This window comes from Salvelinus alpinus, chromosome 17, assembly GCF_045679555.1.
Source record: "Salvelinus alpinus chromosome 17, SLU_Salpinus.1, whole genome shotgun sequence".
NCBI classification, from domain to species: domain Eukaryota; kingdom Metazoa; phylum Chordata; class Actinopteri; order Salmoniformes; family Salmonidae; genus Salvelinus; species Salvelinus alpinus.
The window spans coordinates 52535783-52555767 of record NC_092102.1 but is presented as its reverse complement, the minus strand read 5'-3'; the positions used below and the strand labels follow the sequence as shown (position 1 = coordinate 52555767).

The following is a 19985-nucleotide window of genomic DNA, read 5'->3' as shown; positions in this document are numbered from 1 at the left end:
ATTTTACTGACCGACTTGTAAAGGTGTCATCCTATGACAGCGCCGTGTTAAAAGTCACGAGCTCTTCAGTATAGCTTTTGTAAAATTTAACTCAGCAAGTCAGTTAAGAACAAATTCATATTTACAATGACCACCTACCAGGGAACAGTGGGTTAACTGCCTTGTTCAGGGGCAGAACAGATTTTTTACCATGTCAGCTCGAAGGATTCGATCTTGTAACCTTTCAGTTACTGGCCCAACGCTCTAACCACTAGGCTGCTGCCAATGTTTGTCTATGGAGACTGCATGGCTGTGTGCTGGGTTGTCTGGCTGAAACAGAAGGGGTGTCCACACACAAAAGTAGCATATTCAACATCTTACACCTCAGTCTAAGTAAGCCGTTAATACATTAAAATGTTTTTTTACAAAGACAAGTAACATCGGGTCAGGTTTTTATTTCAGCATAACGGCAATGCAAACCAACCATGAGTTGACAGGGCCTGGGTAACACAGCAGCAGTAACAGACACATGAAGAGATCAAGGTCAGATACCAACAGGTCAGGAGAACAGTATATTACATAGCAGTTTAAAATTCAGCTCTTTTGTAAGTGAGTCATTACAACTCTGGTCCATCAAATGTGAATTCCCTGCATCAGTGAAAAACAAGGCCATTACAAGCAGCGGTTAGACACCATGCTGGCTCAATGAGAAACCAAGATGGCGGTGTGCCTGTAACAGTGCTATGGAGAACACGTGGAACAGTTAGAACACGTGGAACAGTTAGAACACGTGGAACAGTTAGAACACGTGGAACAGTTAGAACACGTGGAACAGTTAGAACACGTGGAACAGTTAGAACACGTGGAACAGTTAGAACACGTGGAACAGTTAGAACACGTGGAATGTGGTTGGAATGGAAAGAGAAAGATACTGGAATGAAGAGCGATACAGAAAAATGGGTATTAAGGAATCTGACAAATACACAATTCATCTTCAATAGAAATGGTGAGAAGGAGAAGGTCGGGTGGAGAAAGGTTCAGAACAGAGGTCCACGTCGTTTCACCCCTCAGACTGCAGAGAGGGGGGGGTGACAGGTCAGAGAGGGAGGGGGGGTGACAGGTCAGAGAGGGAGGGGGGGTGACAGGTCAGAGAGGGAGGGGGGGTGACAGGTCAGAGAGGGAGGGGGGGTGACAGGTCAGAGAGGGAGGGGGGGGTGACAGGTCAGAGAGGGAGGGGGGGTGACAGGTCAGAGAGGGAGGGGGGGTGACAGGTCAGAGAGGGAGGGGGGGTGACAGGTCAGAGAGGGAGGGGGGGTGACAGGTCAGAGAGGGGGGGGGGGGTGACAGGTCAGAGAGGGGGGGGGTGACAGGTCAGAGAGCAGAGAAGAGTTGTGTATATCCCAAATGTCACCCTATATAGTACACTACTTTAGACCAGGGCTCATAAGCTGTTTCAGTTAGCGAAGGTCTGGCGCACGGCGTTGGCGATGTGTTTGGCGCTGATGCCGTACAGGTCCAGGAGCTCCTGAGGTTTTCCACTCCGGGGTATACGGTTCACCGCCAGGCGCGTCACAATGATACCAGGCTCCTCCCCCACCGCAGACAGCACCGCCTCCCCCAGACCACCTGGTGACAGAGGTAGAGGGGGGGGTTAGAACAGAGGCGCTGAGGGCCACGATGAAGCACAAAACAATTAACAGACGTGTCCTCACCCTCTCTGTAGTGGTCCTCGACGGTGATGATTCTCCCTCCGGTGGCGCGGGCGCTCGATAAGATGGTGGCGGCGTCCAGGGGCTTGATGGTGAACGGGTCAATCACGCGGATGTTCACTCCTACACACACGACACGCACTAATGAGCCGTAATTCTTCCTCATCAAATAGTATTCGTTATTGTTTTACTACAGTGATTTAGTGAACTGCTGCACATTCAGAAAGAGCTGTTCCACCAGAAACCAGTTAGTGGAAGAAAAACTCAATCTGAATTTGGATTGGAAACCAAAAATAAAAATAAGAAACTGCATTGAGACAAAATAAATCAGAATTGATACAATTACTTATAAAATCATTATACAACATCAAGCTGTTGTCATTCAGCTGTTGGACATTTAAGGAATACAAATGTCATTTAAGGTTGAATCCAGGCCACAGTTTGTGGTGTATTTCTCTGCCAGGCCACCAGGAGGCGCTCTTACCCTCGCTGGCCAGCAGGTCAGCAGCAGTCAGGGCTTCATGCAGAGTCACTCCAGCTCCAATCACCGTCACCTTGTCGCTGTCGGACTGACGCACCACCTTGGCCACGCCCACCTCAAACTTCTCCTTGGGGTCGTAGATCACCTTTAGTTCTGGTCTGGTGATACGGAGGAAACAGATTCCCTGGAACACACACACAAGGCTTAGTTCATACCGCCCCGTCTCCCCCCCTCGGGTTCCCTCGCACCCCCACCCCCCTCGGGGAAAACTAGGTTCTGACCTTGGTGTTAGCAGCCAGCTCCACAGACCTCTCGGTGGAGACGCCGTCACTTGGGTAGAACAGCGTGCATGTAGGGATAGCGCGAAACATGGCGATGTCTTCCAATGCCATCTGGGAGGGGCCATCCTCACCTGAGGACAGGAAGTAACGTAAACAGGCATCAGTAAACATGAATATCAACTAGAATCACTTGCAGATGATCTGATGTACTTGACCAATATTGAAAAATCAATAACCTTTGTGTAAAATATTCAGAATACTCAAAAATGTATATGTGGGAAAAATGGAATAATGTCAATAACAAGTCCCTCTACAGCAATCCTTTAAGGGGACCACAAAACAGTGATTAATTAGTGACTAATAAATTCATTCCATTACTTAATATGAAAGCAGATTTAACTTCCCATAAAATCTTACAGGTAGAATAAACCTCTAAAATAGCATGGCTCCTAAAGTTTTAGTATTTATTTTCAGTAATACCATTTACCCACCAAAGATATTACTTCAAAAGTATATTTGTTTATAAACAGACTATAGGGGCAAAAAAAAACTCTGAATAAAAAGTCCGGCTTAACGCCTTCCTACGTCCGGAGGGCGGCTTGACAATTGAATTTCAAAGGGCTCAACATTTCTGTACCCCCACTTTAGTGGAGAGACCACGTGCCCCGTACCCCCACTTTCAGAATAGCTACCTCTTGATAAGTCCGATCCACATTACACCGTACAATTACGGCTTCATTTATACAAATGTATTTTTCATGATCAAATGTCCACGAGAGCCATTGCCTGAGAATTATTCTCTACCATCAGCCGGCGCCAACGTCGTTTTAGAGAATTTGGCCGTATGCCCAAGGGACAGGGAATTGGAGTGCGATTGGTTATTGAAAGAAGGAGTTTGATTGGTGGAGGGAAGGGGGGGGGGGGGAAATCGGTGATTAGACAGTACTGACCAATAGAGACTCCACAGTGTGATCCCGCCAGGTTGATGTTAGACTCTGAGACGGCAGCCATTCTGATATGGTCGTACGCCCGGGACAGGAAGGCAGCGAAGGTGCTGGCGAACGCCACCGTGCGATCCCGTGTGGCACAGCCGATCGCCACGCTCACCTACACAGAAAATATGATTTTTTAAAAAGGTGGATACATTCTTTTTTTTTTTGCAGGGTAATTTCTGGAACTAATAGTGGAAGGATAAAAGTTTAAGATTACCAGGATGAGTACTGCGCTGACCAGCTGGCAGGTGTCTGGACATTTTCAACCTCTCCCTGACTCTCCCTGTTTCAAGCAGAAACATGTCGGTATTGTAGACTGAGTCAGGGAGAGGTTGAAAATGTCCAGACACCTGCCAGCTGGTCAGCGCAGTTACGTTGGCGCCCAAGAACGCCAACGTAACAATCCAAATGACTATCGCGCCGTAGCACTCGCATCTGTAACCATGAAACACCTTGAAAGGCTGGTTATGGCTCACGTCAACCCCCATCACCCCAGACCCACTCCAATTCGCCCCAACAGAAGACACAATCTTCCCCCTCGGGAGGCCGTAAATATTTCTCATGAGCCCTCAGATCCTCAATAAGTTCTACAGCTGCACCATCGAGAGCATCTTGACTGACTGCTTGGCCAAGGCCCCTGCCATTCAGGACCTCCCCTATACCAGGCTGTGTTAAAGCCCCCCCCCAAAAATCTATATTTTATTAAATTTAACTAGGCAAGTCAGTTAAGAACAAATTCTTATTTACAATGACGGCCTACACTGGCCAAACCCAGACGACGCTGGGCCAATTGTGAGCCGTCCTATGGGACTCCAGTTCACGGCCGGTTGTGATACAGCCTGGAATCGAACCAGGGTCTGTAGTGGTGCCTCTAGCAGAGATGCTGCGCCACTCATGATGTTATTTTCTACTTCCTGTATATAGCTGTGTTATTTTCTATTCGTTATTCACTGTATTCATTCCTTGTCACGCTAATATAATATATAAATAATGGGCCCTTTCCCAACGAGTTAGTCTACGAAGAACGTGCCAAATTAAACGTGATCCTTCTGACAGCAGTACCAATATGTGGGTACTTTTGAGAAGGCCGTCGGGGTATGCAAGCCCAGTTTAGTCAGAGCCTCTACTCACACCCCCCCATCATATTCTGATCAGTGACGAAACGCTCTACGAAGCGTTCAGGGTAGACCACATTATCGTCCACCCTCTCCATGTTCTCTCTCCCCCCCCAGTCTCGTCCCTCCTACATCCAGCTCACCATGTTCTGTTCAGCAATGAAGCACTCGACGAAGCGTTCAGGGAAGGCCTTGTGGAACATCTCAGAGAAGGTAGAGTTCTTCATGTCAGCGTCCAGAGCGACCACCCTCTGACTGGACTGACCCAGTTTAGCCAGGGCCACGCCATACGCCTTACGAGTAGCCACCTAGGAGGGAGAGGAGAGAGGTTAACCGTTTAGCCAGGGCCACGCCATACGCCTTACGAGTAGCCACCTAGGAGGAGAGGAGAGGGGTTAACCGTTTAGCCAGGGCCGCGCCATACACCTTACGAGTAGCCACCTAGGAGGAGAGAGAGGAAGGAAGACAGGAAGTGTTACCCAGGAGCCTACAGATAAAGTTGAACATGTGGGCATAAGTCAGAGGGGGACGTGTCCCTGATATTGTAGTCAGGCGAGAGGTCTGCGGTGCCTGTGACCTGTCTCCTAGTAAGAAGGGCTAGGCAGGGTGATAGGCGAGAGGTCTGCAGTGTGTGTGTGTACCTTGTCTCCGATCTTGTAATTGGGAGGGCTAGGCAGGGTGATAGGTGAGAGGTCTGCAGTGTGTGTGTACCTTGTCTCCGATCTTGTAATTGGGAGGGCTAGGCAGGGTGATAGGTGAGAGGTCTGCAGGGGCGGTATCTTCGTTAGGTAGCTCGGGGCAGATGGTCTTGTTGGGGTTCTGAATCTGAGCCTGTAAGTTTTTAATGGCCTCCTCGGCCCGGTCCTTCGGCATGGGCTTCCCGTGCCAATTATCCGTGTTCTCTATGCCTGGAGGAGGGAGATGGGTCAGCAGGTCATTTACCGCATCAGGGAAACTTATATTATCTAACTAGACTATCTAGAGATCATTAGATTCTGTTATAGTATCTAGAGATCATTCGATTCTGTTATAGTATCTAGAGATCATTCGATTCTGTTATAGTATCTAGAGATCATTCGATTCTGTTATAGTATCTAGAGATCATTCGATTCTGTTATATTATCTAGAGATCATTCGATTCTGTTATATTATCTAGAGATCATTCGATTCTGTTATATTATCTAGAGATCATTCGATTCTGTTATATTATCTAGAGATCATTCGATTCTGTTATATTATCTAGAGATCATTCGATTCTGTTATATTATCTAGAGATCATTCGATTCTGTTATATTATCTAGAGATCATTCGATTCTGTTATATTATCTAGAGATCATTCGATTCTGTTATATTATCTAGAGATCATTCGATTCTGTTATATTATCTAGAGATCATTCGATTCTGTTATATTATCTAGAGATCATTCGATTCTGTTATATTATCTAGAGATCATTCGATTCTGTTATATTATCTAGAGATCATTCGATTCTGTTATAGTATCTAGAGATCATTCGATTCTGTTATAGTATCTAGAGATCATTCGATTCTGTTATAGTATCTAGAGATCATTCGATTCTGTTATATTATCTAGAGATCATTCGATTCTGTTATAGTATCTAGAGATCATTCGATTCTGTTATAGTATCTAGAGATCATTCGATTCTGTTATAGTATCTAGAGATCATTCGATTCTGTTACAACCAGAGCCATCGGTCTTTACATACAACCTGTGGAATTGCAGTACTGGGTGTATTCATTAGTGCACAACGTTGCAAAACATTCTTCAAATGAAAACATGCATTTCTTATTGGACAAGTTCAGGTTAGTCCCTTCTGGGTTTTGGCCCGTTTACTTCTGTTTAGTTCCTGGTTAATACACCCCTCCCATCTCCTACCTTTGAGTCCTCTCCCCTTGAAGGTCTTGGCGACGATCATGGTGGGTTTCCCCTTCACCTGCTGGGCCTGCCACAGAGCTTTACACAGCTCCTCGACATCATGACCGTCCACCACATACGTGTTCCACCTAGATATGGAGAAAGACCAGGTTACACACAAACAGGGTGACCCTGGTAGAAAAGAGAGTGAAGGACAAGAGAGAGAGGGGGGGGTACTGACCCGAACACAGGGCAGTATGGAAAACTGACAGTATGAGAGGAGAGGAGTGAAGGACAAGAGAGGGGGGGGGGGGGGTACTGACCCGAACACAGGGCAGTATGGAAAACTGACAGTATGAGAGGAGAGGAGCGAAGGACAAGAGAGAGGGAGGGGGGGGTACTGACCCGAACGCAGGGCAGTATGGAAAACTGACAGTATGAGAGGAGCGAAGGACAAGAGGGGGGGGGGGGGGGGGGGTACTGACCCAAAGGCTTCGCAGCGTTTACGGTACACGTCCATGTCGTGTTTGAGAGGAGCAGCTTCACTCTGTCCCAGGCGGTTAGCGTCGATAATAGCCACCAGGTTATCCAGGTTGTAGTGGGAACCAAACGCCATGGCCTCCCAGACAGCCCCCTCCGAACACTCCCCATCACCCAGCATGCAGTACACACGGTAACTAGGGACACATTACAATAGTTAGATTTCCATGTAAAAAAAAAAATACTATGTAACTTTGGGTGCTCTAACCAAATTCAGACCGCTCTATAACACATTTCCATCTCATTGAACACAAGATGTTACAGGCAGAGAGACCGTACTGAGAGAGTAAACTTTCATCTGTGTTAAAGCAACCAACAAGTGCTCCAAGGCCTTCCAGTACATATTGCTGAACACAAGGCAGTTTGAACCTGTCCGAGTGACCTTTGACCTTCCTAGAACATCACTGCTGGGTGAGAGGTGCTTTGTGGGACAGCGTCACGGACGGCGTCGGAGGATGTGTGTGTCTGTACCTGGACTTGTCGAAGTGTTTCCCGGTGTAAGCCATCCCGCAGGCGGCCCCGAGCCCCTGTCCCAGAGACCCCGTTGCCACGTCAACAAACTCCAGTTTCTGTAGAACAGTTGGAGGTCAGTCAGACCCTGAGCTGGGCCACGTTCATTAGGGCATGCAACTGAAAACGTTTCAAAACGATGTTCCTTAGTGACACGGCCAGGTAGTTCCTCCCCCGTTTGTCAGTTTTCTGTTTTGAGCCTCATGAACAACTCTTCAGTAGGGGTTAAAGGTTACGTACAGTTGTAGGGGTCACTTACGGGTGTGGGGTGACCCTCCAGGTCAGAGTCTATCTTCCTCAGGTTGATCAGATCAGCCTCCTTCACAAAGCCCGCCTCCGCCCAGGCAGCGTACAGGATTGGTGCAGCATGACCCTGGAGGAAAACAGCCAATCAGAGAACAGTACAAGACTCAGAGGGTGCTTGGGAAATGTAGTGCAATTGAAAGAACAGATAAGTGTACAGCGAGCATGTGTGTAGAACGTACAGCTGCCCGACCAAAAAAATTGGTCGAATGATAGTCTGTTCTATCGACCAAACAATTTTTTAAAAAAAATCCAAATATAAAAAATAAAGAGTTACGCCTTTCCTAGAAACAGCAGAATGTGAAATTGTTTATTAAACTCAAACGGGATCTGTCATATTTCAATAGAGATTTATAAAGCCAGGCACATTTAACAGACTGATTATAGACCTAATTAAGTTGTGGTATTGATTATAGCCCTAATTAAGTTGTGGTATTGATTATAGACCTAATTAAGTTGTGGTATCCTCTCAATGTTCTTAAGACAACTAAGGCACGGGGCTGTTCTCGTCTCCTAACGCCATCGCTGCCCTCCGCCGCAATGGTTAACTTCGCTATACATCGCAACGTGGCCAGGGAAACCGGCACCAACTCAGCAGCGTACAGACGGGGTCAGAACCTAGTGGAGCGTGTGAACGCTGCCTCACCTTGGACAGTACGAAGCGGTCGTTGCACTGGTCGCGTGGGTCGGTGGCTTTGTAACGCATCGTGTGGAAGAACAGCACGGACATCAGCTCTGCGGCACTGCAACATGTGGTGGGATGACTGCAAACAGGGTGAGAGCAAGAGAGGATGAGGAGAGGGGACGAGTCCGGCAGAGAGAGAGAGAGAGAGAAGGGACAGGGGGAGGGAGCGCCGAGTTCGAGAGAGAGAGATGAGCCCGGCAGAGCGAGAGAGAGAAGGGACAGGGGGGAGGGAGGGACGAGCCCGGCAGAGAGAGAGAGAGAAGGGACAGGGGGGAGAGAGGGACGAGCCCGGCAGAGCGAGAGAGAGGGACGAGCCCGGCAGAGAGAGAGAGAGAAGGGACAGGGGGGGAGAGAGGGACGAGCCCAGCAGAGAGAGAGAGAAGGGACAGGGGATGAGAGAGGCATTGAGAGCAGGTTGTCAGTAACAGTTGACTTCAAGCAGCTGTTAAATTGGGAACCCACTCACATGCATGTTACCCAGTGACACCGCATTCTGAGGATCTGTATTAAAATGTTCACCTGACAGTAAAAACAAAACCATTAAGACACCGAGTTCATAAGGAAACCATTCAATTGAAAATTCATGAATCTATGGATTTCAAAGTGACGGGGAAATAACATCTGACATCTCCTTCGCATTGAGGTGATCAGGCTTGTTGATTGTGGACTGATGTCCCACTCCTCTTCAACGGCTGTGCAAAGTTGCTGGATATTGGCGGGAACTGGAACATCCCGTCGTACACTTCAATCCAGAGCATCCCAAACATGCTCAACGGGTGACATGTCTGGTGAGTATGTAGGCCATGGAAGAACTGGGACATTTTCAGCATCCTGGAAATGTGTGCAGATCCTTGCGACATGGAGCCGTGCATTATTACGCTGAAACGTGATGGCGGCGGACGAACGGCACAATGGACCTCAGGATCTTGTCACGGTATCTCTATCCATTCAAATGACCATCGATGAAATTAAATTGTGTTTATAGCTTATACCTGCCCATACCCCCAACCTTCAGGGGGTACACAACGTTGACGTCAGCAAACTGCTCGCCCACACGACAACATACACGCCATCTGCCCGGTACAGTTGAAACCGGATTCATCTGTGAAGAGCACACTACTCTCCAGTGGCCATCGAAGGTGAGCATTTTCCCTCTGAAGTCAGTTATGACGCTGAACTGCAGTCAGGTCAAGACCCCGGTGAGGACGACGAGCACGCAGATGACAGTTCGTGCAGTAATTCTTCAGCTGAGCAAACCCAGTTTTATCAGCTCTCCATGTGACTGGTCTCAGACGATCTCGCAGGGTGAAGAAGCCGGATGTGGAGGACCTGGGCGGGTTACATGTTTGCGGTTGTGATGCCAATGGATTTACTTTCAAGTTCTCTAAAACGAGGCTGTGGCGGCTTATGGTAGAGAAAATAACATTTAATTAAATGCAACAGCTCTGGTGAACATTCCTGCAGTCAGCATTCCAATTGCACACCCCCTCAAAACATCTGTGGAATCGTTTTATATTTATTTTTTTAACTGCACTTTTTATGAGTGGCTTTCCATGCTCCCCAGCACAAGGTGCACCTGCGTAATGATCATGCCGTTTAATCAGCTTATTGATATGCCACACCTGTCAGGTGAATGGATTATCTTGGCTAATGAGAAATGCCCACTAACAGGGATGTATACTAATTTGCGCCCCCCCAAAAAAATTCTGGTATCTTTTTATTTATAACCGTACGAAGAGTCTGGACGGCATTGAAGATATATTTTTTTACGTCTTGCATTCGATGGCCATCAAGCTGTCTATATAATCAAGGACTAACACAATTGCAGGTACAGTAGGCTGCAGTCAGCTGCCTGCCAGCAATGCTTTGCTAATCTCAAATTGATAAAACTAGAAATTATAATAATTAAAAGTTTTTTTTTTTTTAAACTAGAAATGATAAATGATAGCCTAAATAATCCTGCAGATTTTCCAAACATCTGGTTGTATAGATGGGACGCATCCTCATTCAAAAGACCCTCTGGACCAAATGAAGAAGACTACACTGTTAGAAACAGGTAACTACTGAATACTGTAGCCTACACCAAACCACTTTCAGAAAGTCATTAAACTCACTGATATTCCTTCTGTCAGATGATCCGTGCCTCCTAGGGGTTTCAGCTTTAATAAAATAACAGTGTGTGTAAGCTGCTCTGTGAAGTGTGTGTAAGCGAGGCCTGTTAAAGCGATTGGAATCATGAGACTTCACTTAAGCATCTACTGGCTATTAATTTCTGCCAGGCTCCCTCAGTCTTCTGCAGCGGTGGATGTATTTGTAGGTAAATGTGAACATGGTTCCCTCTCCTCCATATCCATTATTTCTCCTGTTGTTGACACAAGGACCTGTTAGAACATTGCGTGCAAGTCGCTGTTGGATCAACCAATCAGAGTGTCGCTTAGACTAATTACTTAAAAAGGAGAAGCAGCTGTTCTTGAACCAAGAAATCCTGGACTCCCTTATCTGGTCAAGAGAAGCCAGATATGTTCAGAGAATCCTGAAATTGGTTTAACCATCTGGAATGTCCCCCCTCGAGGACCTGGCATCTCTGGGCGAGCTCAGAAGGTAAAACCAATGAACAGGTTGTTTCATGTAAGGAATCGTGTTCTACTTCAAAAACACACAATCCACTGTCCGCTGTTGTAGTAGTGCGGTTGCCAGTCTGTTGTCCGTTTTGTCTTACATAGTTTTTTTTTTTTTATACCAGCCCTGTCCCCACAGGAGGCCTCGTCTGATGCCAGGAGATCACTGTAAATAAGAAGGGTCGTAATTGACTAGCCTTGTTAAATAAAATAGGACTCTGGTCAAAAGTGCACTAGATAGGGAATAGGGTGTCATTTGGAACAAACAGGTAGTAGTCATCTTATGCAACAACAAAAAAACTCTTAGAAAAACAGCATGTCATCATTAAAACTACAACAGCATGCTGCTCAACCAATTACCTCCAAGCAGATCTTCCAGTGACTGAAACCTGCTGAAATTGACAAGTTTAGACAAAGTTCCCCTTTATTATCACCCCTTCAAAAAATATATATATGTTTAGGTAGGTGTCCAGAGCGGTTTTGATTTTCAGCGCACAAAACCCAAGCTCTTATAGAACGTATCCCGTTTCCAGCCACCGTGATCCTACAGTATGAGAATGGGTTAGTCCAGTAGGTTACGGCCTGAAATACTCCTGCTCATTCTGATAGTCTGAAATAAACCAGATCAACCACTCTACCAGGGAAGGTTATGAGTTTCCCTGTGAGCAACTGACTGAAAACCAGGAAGTTACTGAAAAGCAATAGGTCTCCATGCTTCAAGCTGGTTCCCTTTCCTGGACAGTGTATTAGTCTTGGGCGATATACTGGGTTATTTAAACATTTGTTTTAGTGAACCCTTTATTTAACTAAGCATACCGACGGTATGATTTAATAACGTCTTTTTGTATTATTATATATAAATAATTAGTAGGTGCTATGCGACTGCTTATAGTTAACTCTCTAAGATGTGTCAAATAAATGATATCCAGCTGTGGACTCCAGCTAAGCATTTGGTTTGTTAACTTGCTAGCTAAGTGGCTAAATCAAGCGTCGTTGAGACAAATCAAGCCTCTCCTGTATCAAGAGGCACGTTGCCTCTATTTTAAAAAGAAAGAGCACCCCTTGTGTACACAGCGGGAACTCATGACAGTTAGGAGGAAGTTCTACAAGGAAATAGTCCGTCTTATAAACTGAGGAGCCGAGTACGCCTTCTTTATGGTTCCTCTGTTAGCCCGTGGGTGATTTGGCTGTCACAACTTGAACCCAAAAAATAAAGTGCCCAAAAGTTGTGCACTAGCCTACTTAGGGAATAGGGTGCAGTTTGGGACGCATCCCAACCAAATGAGTACAGTGACCCTTTCTTCTCCACCCCACAGACCCTTTCCAGAAGGTCATGTTGAGAAATAACTGTTTCTATGGTGTGGCAATAAAGCTTAGAAAGAAAAGATAAAGGGTATTTCGATGTGGCTGAAATATTGCCACGTTTTGCAATAACACAATAGTTCTGCAATGAGAGGCGCCCTCCGCCCACGTCCAGGTCAATGTCCCCATTGTACTGCGGGTTAAAACTAGAGCAGCAGCAGTAGTCCATGACTAAGCACATTTAACGTTTGAAGTGAGTTTGTGCGAGTCAAAGGGCATTTCTAAACCCACACACCCTGGTCCTTCAACATGTTACTAGGAGGTGATCTGAACGTCTGTCTGCAGCGTTAAACCAAAGCCTGAACGCAAGTGACTTGTGTTAGCGTTGCTATAAAACAAATGTAACCCTAGCCGTAACTCAAATTCAAACCATTACAAATATTCAACACGGGTATGATGCCAGTTATAAGTACTCTAGATTATAGTTTATCAAAATTTACTAAAATTAAAATGAGTGCATCCACATTTACGGTCATTCAAACGATGTCCGTTGTATTTCTACTCTGACGCAACGTCTAGCTAACAATGTTAGCTACTTTAGCTACCTAGGTAACGTAGTACACCACGTCAAATAAAACACTAACTTCTAAAAACCTGAAGGGAACCGGTCTATTTATCGAGCTAAAACCAACGACAACCGCCTGCGTTAAAATAACCGCACATGTAGTACGCCCACGCAGTTTTGAAGTAACGTCACATGTTCGGTTCAACTACGTACGTCTAACGTTACAGCATGACACGGTTCAATGCTATCTAAACTAGTTAAACTAGTTACATTACTCAACATTCAAAACCTTATTTCTGATCACGTTTTAAAAAACGTACCCAGAGTTGGAGGCGCATGTTGCCTTGATAGAGTTGATCCGTAACTTGTTAGCGATGTCTTTCAGGCCCTGCAGCGTCTTCTCGTCCGGTTTATGGTAGCTAGCCATGGCGGAGATATGCTAAAGTAGTGGACACCGGCTGGTAAATAAGTAGCACGGGTATTTGAAGAGCTGCACAGCTTCTCCCCAGGTGTCGGTTGAAGTTAAATGGATTAACTAGTGAATCCACCGTGCGAGCTACCAGAGGACTGAATGAACGGTGTAAACGAAGAGAGGAACCGGAAGAGACGCGTCCTTATGTGCACGCTCCGCGGAAACGCCCAATGGAGTCACTCATTGGAGGAAAACATGTCGCGCAACTTGTGGAGGCATTCGTTTTGCCAGAGAGAGAGACCATGCCAGACACGAGGCCAGACACAGGTTGCAACCTGAGAGACACTAGGCCAGACACTAGGCCAGACACTACACCAGACACTAGGCCAGACACTACACCAGACACTAGGCCAGACACTACACCAGACACTAGGCCAGACACTACACCAGACACTAGGCCAGACACTAGGCCAGCACCCAGGGATTCAAGTGTCAAGTTTTAATGTCAAGTGCACAAGAACAGTGAAATGCCATTCTTGCAAACTCTAAACCAGCGTTTCCCAAACTCGGTCCTCGGGAGGGGTGCACGTTTTGGTTTTTGCCCTATAACATGCTGACCAGACCAGACACGCAAAATAAATTTAGAAATCCATGTTATTCAATTATTGCACCCACACTGCTTGCGCGCCAACGAGCGTCTGCGACACCAAGGGCTAAAATAGTCGTTCCTATTTCTGACACAGATCGCGCTGCAAGTCCTGCCTCTCCCATCTCCTCATTGGTTTATAGAAGCAGGTACCCACGTGCCATCTCCTCATTGGTTTATAGAAGCAGGTACCCACGTGCCATCTCCTCATTGGTTATACCCACGTGGGTGATAGAAAGACGAACTGTTTTGCCGGTTGTCTGGTAATACTATTAAAGTGTAGATGCGATCACCATATAATTTAAACGATGAAAAAGCCTGGAAGGAGGAGAGATGACTAGAAACGATTTGGTTGGCCGTTTTATGTGTGGATTAAATTGTCGGAGTAGAGGTCCTTGTGCATTTCAGGTAAAATAACAACTCAATGTTTATATCCCAGGACAAATTAGCTAGCAACAGCAAGCTAGCTAAATAGGACAAATTAACGTTAGCTAGCAAGTGCAAGCTAACTAGCTAAATTGCCATACATGTTTAATGCTTTTCGACCTGTCCCCAAATTAATGTAATTGGTTCAGAGTTTGTTTTGATATTTTAACCTGCGTGTCGTGATCGCGTTTGGTGTGAGGGAACAAAATACATTTATGCACGATAGCGCACGCGCGCAGCCGGTTTGGGTTCCGTGTCAACACTACACAGCTCATTCAAATAATCAAAGCTTGATGATTCGTTCATTATTTAAATCAGCTGTGTAGTGTTAGGTCAAAAACTAAAACGTGCACCACTAGGTGTCCCGAGGACCGAGTTTGGGAAACCCTGCTCTTAACCCAACAATGCAGTAATCCCCTTCCTCTAGCTATGGGGCAAAACATACTGGCTAGTTTAAGATTGATTATTTTTGACAACAGGTAAACTATATTTTTGTCTCCAATGTTCATTAAAAACAGAAATACATTTGCACAAATCAAATCGTATTTGTCACATGAACCCAATACAACAGGTGTAGTAGACCTTACAGTGAAATGCTTACAAGCTCTTAACCAACAATGCAGTTAATTAAGAAATAAGTCACAAATAATTAAAGTGCAGTGGTAAAATAACAATAGTGAGGCCATGGGTGCATAGTCAATGTGCGGGGGCACCGGTTAGTCGAGGTAATATGTACATGTATGTAGCGTTATTAAAGTGACTATGCATAGATAACAGAGTCGTCGTAATGTAAGAAGGGAGGGCGGGGGCAGCCATTTGATTAGATGTTCAGGAGTCTTATAAATGATCACGGATGTTGATAATCCCATATCAGTGTTTGCTCTTCATGGAGATTTCTACAGCATAAACCAACCCGAAATTGTTTTAACTTTTCTCTCGTCTTATTAACAGATGGTCCGAGACGCTCTGACTAGTAGACCTGGTGGGCAAGACGTATTAGAAGACAACCAAAACATTGGACCACAGAACCAGGAGAGAGGAGATTGCCATTTTAGTCAGCCACATGAGACGCATGGGTAAACTTCTCATTAGCCAATCTGACCACGATGGATCAAAACAAACTGTACATTAATGTTATTTGGCCTCATTATGAGACTGTAGAAAGATACAGGACCTTCTTGAACACAACTTTGGTTCAACATATTTGGCGTGTGTTAGAGCAGGATGCGTCCCACTCGTCAACAGAACCTTATGCTCTTGGAATTGTGACCCTCTTTCCTTCGTTGAGAGATCCTTTAACCGCCAAAGGTGTTGGTAGAGTGTTCTTGTTTTAATATTTTGACACTTGCTCTGTGGACTGAAAGGGGCATCAAAACAGTCATAGAATCAAGTCTACAAATAACAACCATTTCACTACCATGTTGGGTCACCTTTTCCCAATAACACATTCAGGGCTCTGCCTCATCTGTTTAGCTGTTTGGCATGTTATTTTGGCATTAATACTTGTCACATATCTGTTTGCAAACAATGTAAAAATATATATAATTTAGTTAATAAAGCAGCATACAAACATGGTCTCTTTTTTTTGCTTTCTTGAGGAAGGCAGCTCCAAAATGCAGGTGTTACAGCCTGGCTCAGTGTTCTGTCACTCATGGGGACACTACGTCACCGCAAAATCTACAGGGAGCTAAAACAATTCAAGCCCCTTGGGTGCTGCCATAGATTTACATTACAAGTGACTAATTAGAAGTGACTCAATCATATTCTATTTACAGTTTAGGGACACACACACACACACACATGTAAGCCACACAATAGTGTTGGGGAAGACAGACGTTTTTACAATTAAAAGGTAACCTGCACACAGCCGTGTAAATTTGTGGACTCTCCCTCATGGATTATTTAGCTTTTATCCATCTCTACCCGACTGTATATGACTGAATTTAACAAGGGTTTAGTGATATTCTTGTGGTGAAACAAGGTGAAATACTGAATGGCCTATTTTTCAAAACACTACTTTAGCGTCTTATTTTTCTTCAGGTAGCCGGATCATCAGGTAGCCGGACCATCAGGTAGCCGGACAATCAGGTAGCCGGACCTTCAGGTAGCCGGACCTTCAGGTAGCCGAACCTTCAGGTAGCCTGATCATCAGGTAGCCGGACCATCAGGTAGCCTGATCTTCAGGTAGCCGGACCTTCAGGTAGCCTGGTCATCAGGTAGCCGGACAATCAGGTAGCCGGACCATCAGGTAGCCGGACCATCAGGTAGCCTGATCTTCAGGTAGCCGGACCTTCAGGTAGCCTGATCATCAGGTAGCCGGACAATCAGGTAGCCGGACCATCAGGTAGCCTGATCACCAGGTAGCCGGACCATCAGGTAGCCGGACCATCAGGTAGCCGGACCTTCAGGTAGCCTGGTCATCAGGTAGCCGGACAATCAGGTAGCCGGACCATCAGGTAGCCGGACCATCAGGTAGCCTGATCTTCAGGTAGCCGGACCTTCAGGTAGCCTGATCATCAGGTAGCCGGACAATCAGGTAGCCGGACCATCAGGTAGCCTGATCACCAGGTAGCCGGACCATCAGGTAGCCGGACCATCAGGTAGCCGGACCATCAGGTAGCCTGACCATCAGGTAGCCGGATCATCATGTAGCCGGATCATCAGGTAGCCGGACCATCAGGTAGCCTGATCATCAGGTAGCCGGATCATCAGGTAGCCGGACCATCAGGTAGCCTGATCACCAGGTAGCCGGACCATCAGGTAGCCTGATCACCAGGTAGCCGGGTCATCAGGTAGCCGGACCATCGAGTAGCCTGACCATCAGGTAGCCGGATCATCAGGTAGCCGGACCATCAGGTAGCCGTACCATCAGGTAGCCGGACCATCAGGTAGCCGGACCATCAGGTAGCCGGATCATCAGGTAGCCGGACCATCAGGTAGCCGGACCATCAGGTAGCCGGACCATCAGGTAGCCGGATCATCAGGTAGCCGGACCATCAGGTAGCCGGATCATCAGGTAGCCGGATCATCAGGTAGCCGGATCATCAGGTAGCCGGACCATCAGGTAGCCTGATAACAGATCAGAACACACATCATTGATTTGATTTTGTAATTACAATATTGTCCCATACTGGGAACAGGTTTATTTATGCCGCTCTCCCTCGGTGTGGACTGCCGGTCAGGCTTTACCAGGTCAAGGACTAAATGGGATTCTCAGTAAGTACTGTACTTCCCTGTAAAACATTTTAAACTTCTTCCAAAAATCATTTTAAAAGGAGTTAAAGCAAGCCCCACAACTTTACTTCATGTAAAGTTACCATCTAGTTCTCATGTACCAACATATTGTCCTTGCTATTTTTTTTTTATTTATTCTTTATTTTACCAGGTAAGTTGACTGAGAACACATTCTCATTTGCAGCAACGACCTGGGGAATAGTTACAGGGGAGAGGAGGGGGATGAATGAGCCAATTGTAAACTGGGGATTATTAGGTGACCATGATGGTTTGAAGGCCAGATTGGGAATTTAGCCAGGACACCGGGGTTAACACCCCTACTCTTACGATAAGTGCCATGGGATCTTTATTGACCTCAGAGAGTCCGGATGGTGCAACTTGCAGTCCTGTAGATCTTCAATAATTGGATGGTGAACCTTGCATCCAGCCAACTCTTGAAAGTCAGGACAAGAACACTGCAAAGATACATTATTTTTATAGTTAAAAAATAGATTTAGCAGGCATTTATAATTAACAGTGGAGTGGCGCTTTATAGTGAGACTACGTGTTGACATCAAGTGCCCTGCATACCTTCCTTTATTCAGAATACACCGTTTCCGTCATCCTTTATTCAGAATACACCGTTTCCTTCATTCAGAATACACCGCTTCCGTCATCCTTTATTCGGAATACACCGCTTACGTCATCCTTTATTCGGAATACACCGTTTCCGTCATCCTTTATTCGGAATACACCGTTTTCGTCATCCTTTATTCAGAATACACCGTTTCCGTCATCCTTTATTCAGAATACACCGTTTCCGTCATCCTTTATCCGGAATACACCGCTTCCGTCATCCTTTATCCGGAATACACCGCTTCCGTCATCCTTTATTCGGAATACACCGTTTCCGTCATCCTTTAATCGGAATACACCGTTTCCGTCATCATTTGTCTCAATTAAGTTAGACAAAATAAAAATCCACCCGTCGAATGGATTCAAATAAAACAGAACGACTTCTATATCACCCAGTTCGGTTGAATAAACCTGATTGACTGAAAACCTGCCTATTGTATTGTGAGTTTTTACAGTTTTCTTATTTTATTAAACCTTTATTTAACCAGGAAGGGCTCATTGAGATTTAAAATATATTTTTCAAGAGTGTCCTGGCCAAGATAGGCAGCACCAAGTCATTACTCAATTAACAGACAAACAACTACAAGTAATCTAGTAAAAACCATAGAATTCACAAGAGTATAAACAAAATCAAAAACAGCAAATTAAAAGCATTGACAGGTCAGGGAATCAGCCTCAATCTTTCATCAGTGATTTAAAAACACCAATCGGGACAAGTTCTTCCAGTTTAAAAGTATTTTGTAAGGTGTTCCAAGACGATGGCGCAGAGTACACAAAAGCCCTTTTACCAAATACAGTTCGGACATTTGGAACAGTTAGCAGGATAAAGTCCAGCGAACAAAGAGAGTACACACCACATTTCTGAACAATAAAAATGCCCAAATAAAAAGGTAGTAAACCCCAAATGGCTTTGTAAATCAAAGTATACCAGTGACTGAGCTTACGAGTGACTCGAGAAGGCCAGCCAACCCTGGTATACAAAGTGCAGTGGTGCGTAAGGGTTTTGCACTTTAAAATAAATCTCAAAGTGCCATGGTAACGGGTGTCAATTGATCTCAAACACTGAGTGGAAGCATTCATATATAAAATATCCCCATAGTCTAGTAAAGGCATAAATGTAGCTGATACTAGCCTCCTTCTGGCTTCAAAAGAAAAACAGGCCTTATTCCTAAAATAAAATCCCAATTTCAGCTTCAATTTTTTTGTAAGTTGTTGAATATGCAATTTAAAAGAGAGGCCGTCATCAATTAGAATTCCAAGATATGTATATGAGGTTACAACCTCAATCTCCTTGCCCTGACAGGTAGTAACAGGTGAAAGGTTCAGAGGTCTATTTCTTGCTTTAGAAAACACCATTAGTTTAGTTTTATCAGTATTGAGGATAAGCTTCAATTGACACAAGGTATGTTGAACAGTATAAAAAGCATTTTGGAAGTTCTGGAAAGCTTTTGTAAGAGACGAGGCACAACAGTAAATAACAGTATCATCAGCATAAAAATGAACTTGCGCATTTTGGACATTTTTGTCTAAATCATTTATATAAATAGTGAATAAGAGAGGACCAAGTACTGGTGAGCCCTGGGGCACACCATTCAGGACAGACAATTTAACAGACATAAGCCCATCAAATTGAGTGCACTGAGTTCTATCAGACAGATAGTTAGCAAACCATGCAACTGCATGCTCCGAAAGACCTACA

General features: G+C 45.3%; 1 protein-coding gene across 1 annotated transcript; it reads right to left on the bottom strand.

Moving 5' to 3' along the window:
* Positions 1–419: 419 nt before the first annotated feature.
* LOC139543159 (transketolase-like) lies at positions 420–13558 on the bottom strand. The gene is made up of 13 exons (XM_071349400.1): positions 13274–13558; positions 8430–8547; positions 7740–7853; positions 7442–7539; positions 6916–7107; positions 6452–6579; positions 5269–5465; positions 4701–4865; positions 3401–3557; positions 2451–2581; positions 2173–2353; positions 1692–1811; positions 420–1605 (listed from the first exon to the last, which is right to left on the bottom strand). Exons 1-13 carry the CDS (start codon positions 13378–13380, stop codon positions 1433–1435), a joined length of 1881 nt encoding a protein of 626 aa, XP_071205501.1. The 5' UTR covers positions 13381–13558; the 3' UTR covers positions 420–1432.
* Positions 13559–19985: the final 6427 nt, after the last annotated feature.